The sequence below is a fragment of the Dunckerocampus dactyliophorus genome, chromosome 10, assembly GCF_027744805.1.
Source record: "Dunckerocampus dactyliophorus isolate RoL2022-P2 chromosome 10, RoL_Ddac_1.1, whole genome shotgun sequence".
NCBI lineage: Eukaryota > Metazoa > Chordata > Actinopteri > Syngnathiformes > Syngnathidae > Dunckerocampus > Dunckerocampus dactyliophorus.
In genome coordinates this window covers 8,954,103-8,958,162 of record NC_072828.1, presented here as the reverse complement: position 1 = coordinate 8,958,162, position 4,060 = coordinate 8,954,103, and the positions used below count along the sequence as shown (strand labels likewise).

General features: G+C 41.4%; 1 protein-coding gene across 1 annotated transcript; it reads right to left on the bottom strand.

Annotated features, from left to right (window-relative positions):
- Positions 1–229: 229 nt before the first annotated feature.
- On the bottom strand, positions 230–3,431 carry commd2 (COMM domain containing 2). Its single transcript, XM_054790106.1, has 6 exons — positions 3,265–3,431; positions 2,926–3,003; positions 2,691–2,773; positions 2,538–2,612; positions 2,341–2,439; positions 230–2,265 (listed from the first exon to the last, which is right to left on the bottom strand). The coding sequence occupies exons 1-6, from the start codon at positions 3,329–3,331 to the stop codon at positions 2,056–2,058; spliced, it is 612 nt and encodes a 203-aa protein (XP_054646081.1). The 5' UTR covers positions 3,332–3,431; the 3' UTR covers positions 230–2,055.
- Between the last annotated feature and the right edge of the window lie 629 nt (positions 3,432–4,060).

Below are 4,060 nucleotides of genomic sequence, written 5' to 3'. Positions count from 1 at the left end.
TTCCGGTTTCACTGTGTGGTCATGTGACGACCAGCACGCTCGTCTGTCAGCAATTGTGCCACCACACACACACACACACACTTGGGAGGGGGGATTTCCCCTTCTACAAGAAATCAGTTAGGGTCAAGCTGTGGCAATCAAAAGCTTTATTTATTTATTTACTGTAAAGGGAATGTTTTGATTCACATTTTATGTTAAGTGTCAAGTGTCAAGTGTTATGTTAAGTGTATATATATATATATATATATATATATATACACACACACACACACACAGTTGTGGTCATGTTAACATACACATAACGAGTAATCTCATGGCTCTCGAGTTTCCAGTTATTTCTACAACTCTGATTTCTTTGATAGTGATTGGAACAGATACTTTGTTACAAAAAAATTCATGAAGTTGGGTTCTTTTATGGCTGAAAATGTGACCAAATCTTATGGTTCAGAAACATGCATACAGCAATGCTAATATTCTGTTACACGTCCCTTCCTTGGCCATTTTCTCTTCAATTAGGCGCTTTTGGTAGCCATCTACAAGCTTCTGGTTGAATCTTTGACCACTGCTCTTGGCAGAATTGGTGCAGTTCAGTTACATTTTTTGTCTTTCTGCCATGGACTTATTTCTTCAGCATTGTCCACATGTTTACAATGGAGTTTAACTCAACTTTGGGAAGGCCATTCTAAATCCTTAATTCTAGCCTGACTTAGCCATTCCATTACCACTTTTGATGCGTTCTGGCCTGTTGAAACACCCAACTGCACCTAAGACCCAACCTTCGGGCTGATGATTTCAAGTTATGTTGAAGAATTTGAAGGTAATCCTCCATTAGCTATTATCTTACTCTCTGTAAAGCAGCTGTTCCATTAGCAGCAAAACAGCATAATACTACCACCACAGTGCTTGACCTTAGGCATGGTGTTCTTGGGGGTTAAAGGCCTCACCTTTCATCCTCCACACATATTGCTAGGCATTGTTGCCAAACGGCTCGATTTTTTCTTTCGTCTGACCACAGCAATTTCCTCCAGAAGCTCCTATCTTTGTCCATGTAATCAGCAGCAAACTTCAGTTGAGCCTTATGGTGCTGCTTTTGGAGCCTCTCAGTCCATGGCGATGCAAAACACACGTGACTGTGGACACTGACACCTGTGCTCCAGCAGCTTCCAATTCTTGGCAGATCTGCTTTTTGATGGTTCTCGGTTGACTCTTCGCCCTCCTGACCAATTTTCTCTCAGCAGCAGGTGATAGCTTGCATTTTCTTCCTGATCGTGGCAGTGACAAAACAGTGCCATTCACTTTATACTTACAATTGTTTGTACTGTTGCTCTTAGGACCTGCAGCTGCTTTGAAATGGCTCCAAGTGACTTTCCTGACTTGTTCAAGCCAGTGATTCGCTTTTTCAGAGCCATGCTGACCTTCTTTGACTTTCCCATTGTAGCATTAGCCAATGAGCCCTATTTAAATGACCTCAGAGAAGTCACCAGCTGTAGTCACTCATAATCACTCAGAAGAAGTTAAGAGGCTATGCTATGAAGCTCATTTCATTTACACAACTTTCTAAGTCACCAAAATTTCAAATTTATGTTGCTGTATGTATATTTTTGACCCAGCAGATTTGGTCACATTTTCAGTTGACCCATAATAAAGTCATAAAAGAACCAAACTTCATGAATGTTTTTTGTGACAAAGAAGTATCTGATCCAATCACTCTATCAGAGAAAAATCTGAGTTGTAGAAATAACGGGAAACGCAACAGAGCCATAACATTATGTTCTTTACAAGTGTATGTAAACTTTTGATCACAACTGTAAGTGTATAAAATGTTGACTTTGCTAACAAGTGAGGATGGATACCGCAAAGCTGTAGTCGTAATGCTTTGAATTTGAGTCCACTCTATGATTTGATTCCACTGAGAAGAATGATCTCCGGTGAAAGACTTTACATTACCAATGTAAAGTAGCATATAGCGTACAAATATTACTTGCCCAAACAATGACAGCCCATCTTATACAAAGTCAGTCAAGTTGGCACTCCTTCAGCTTGTCAGTCTAGATGTTATTTTATGTTCCGCACGATACGGCGAGCGTGGGTGGTCTTCAAGGCCCCGAGAGCCGCCTCCAGCATGGAGATCAGGTGCAGGAGGGTGGTGAGGTTCATCTGGAGAACCCTGCTGCTGTGTTCAGTGCAAGAACCTTGTCTGTGCGTCAGGAGCAGCCTAGTGGTCAACATGGGCACCACCTGCTGGCGGAGGGAGCGACTCGCCAACTGGGGAGAGGCGGTGCAGAAGTATTACACTGCCCTGCATCAATGTTGCTGATTTGAGGTCATTTTTATACACACCTGTACATCCAGCCTCCACTCCATGTTGTGGTAGGTGGGCAAGTTGGAAGGAACCAGAGTCAATATGCTGCGGATCTCACTGTGATGCTGCTTGTACATCTGTGACAGCAACCAATAAATCAACACACGTGGTCTCTCAAGGTCCAACATAATGTGTGTAAGTTGACAAAAAGCCTTTTGCAAAAGAAAAAAAACACCTGCAGGAGGGCCTGGTTGAGGTCATCACCAAACTCCAAAGCCAACACTGAGTCCAAAAAATCCACCTCAGAGAGCTACAAACACAAAGACAAATAGTGTTCACTGAAGTGGTCCAGGCTACGGTAAGTACGGTGTAAGTGCTGAGGTGTCACCATGTGTTTGGAGCTCTCAGTCATGAGAAACATGAGGCCCTCCACGCTATGCTGCACCATTTCCACTGGAACAGCCAGCTTCCCTGCAAGCAGTGGAGCATTGTGCTGTAGAACAAATTCATGTGTGTAACAGAAGCATCATTATAGTCATTCCCACATATATATATATAAGAACATCTGACTATCAGGAACCACATGAGCTACATGATCAATAGTCAATTCAATCCATGCTTACTGGCAGCTCCCTCGTAGATTTTGGGACTGATTCCTTTCCTTAGGAATTCCAATGCGATGCGGCCAAACTCTCCAACCACTGGCAACAGGAGACGCCACACAAATAACATGAGGCCCAAAATCATTTAATAGAAAAGACCAGGAAGCCTAATTGACATTAAGACATAAAGAGCTTTTAAAACTTTATTTACGTGAAGCCGCAAAGAACGTTAAATGACAACCACAACACACACACAAAAAAATAACGCTATAACTATGCTACATCAGTCAGCACATCCTGTAAGCATATCCCGTAACAGTCGCAAAAGAACTGAATTTCGCTGCCTCAAGAGTTACTGACCTGCTGCGTCCACTTTGTGCAGGAAGTTGAGATGTTCTTTATGTTCTTCAGACAAAACCAGCAGCATCTTAACTCTTAAGTCCTCTCCACCAAGCTTGTCAACAATCCTTTAAAAGCCAAACCGGAAAGTCCTGTGCTTTTTTTCTTCTTCGTCTTAGATGGCTTCTGCTGCTACAACCACTGTCAATTTACTTTGTGGCTTTACTGCCACCTGCTGATCATAGTTAGAAATGTAGAGATCAACGACTGTACAGTATTTCGAATGTTTTCAGTCTAAAGAATTTATTAAACCAATAATTTAAAAGTTGTATTAAATTACATTGTATTCATAAGTTAAATTAAGAGATGGCACCTAAATACTGTGGTGTTAAGCAAACAGATTACAAACTAGATATGAGGTGGGCGGATCGATTCAAATATAGATGTTAACAATACCAGTGTAGTATCGGTATTGGGCCGCCACTACGAGAGTGATACATTTTTACCAAACCCAGGGAATAAGTCCTTGGACACCGGAGGTACTAAGTGCACTTTTTTGCTTTTGTTTAGTTATTTTGCTCAAACAAGTGTATGCAATGAAATGGAATAATCGTATTATTTTGTTTACAGTTACATTGTTTTATAGCGTTGTACTAGATATTAAGTTGTTCCCAAATAAAAGAACTGTCGTAAAGAGTAAAGCAAAAATACTGGTCCTGTATTTTGCTTTGTATCCGATACCAGCATTTGTAGTGTCACTCATCTCCACAGTAATCCCTCCAATAACCTGATGATTTGCATATTCACTCCCCAACCT

Excerpts from the sequence above, each read along its gene's own strand:
- commd2 (XM_054790106.1), bottom strand. The coding sequence starts at position 3,331 with ATGCTGCTGGTTTTGTCTGAAGAACATAAAGAACATCTCAACTTCCTG. Across the intron at positions 2,440-2,537 it reads TCAACCAGGCCCTCCTGCAG|ATGTACAAGCAGCATCACAG; the intron begins GTGTTTTTTTTC and ends TTGCTGTCACAG. Across the intron at positions 2,266-2,340 it reads AGTGGAGGCTGGATGTACAG|TTGGCGAGTCGCTCCCTCCG; the intron begins GTGTGTATAAAA and ends GCCTCTCCCCAG.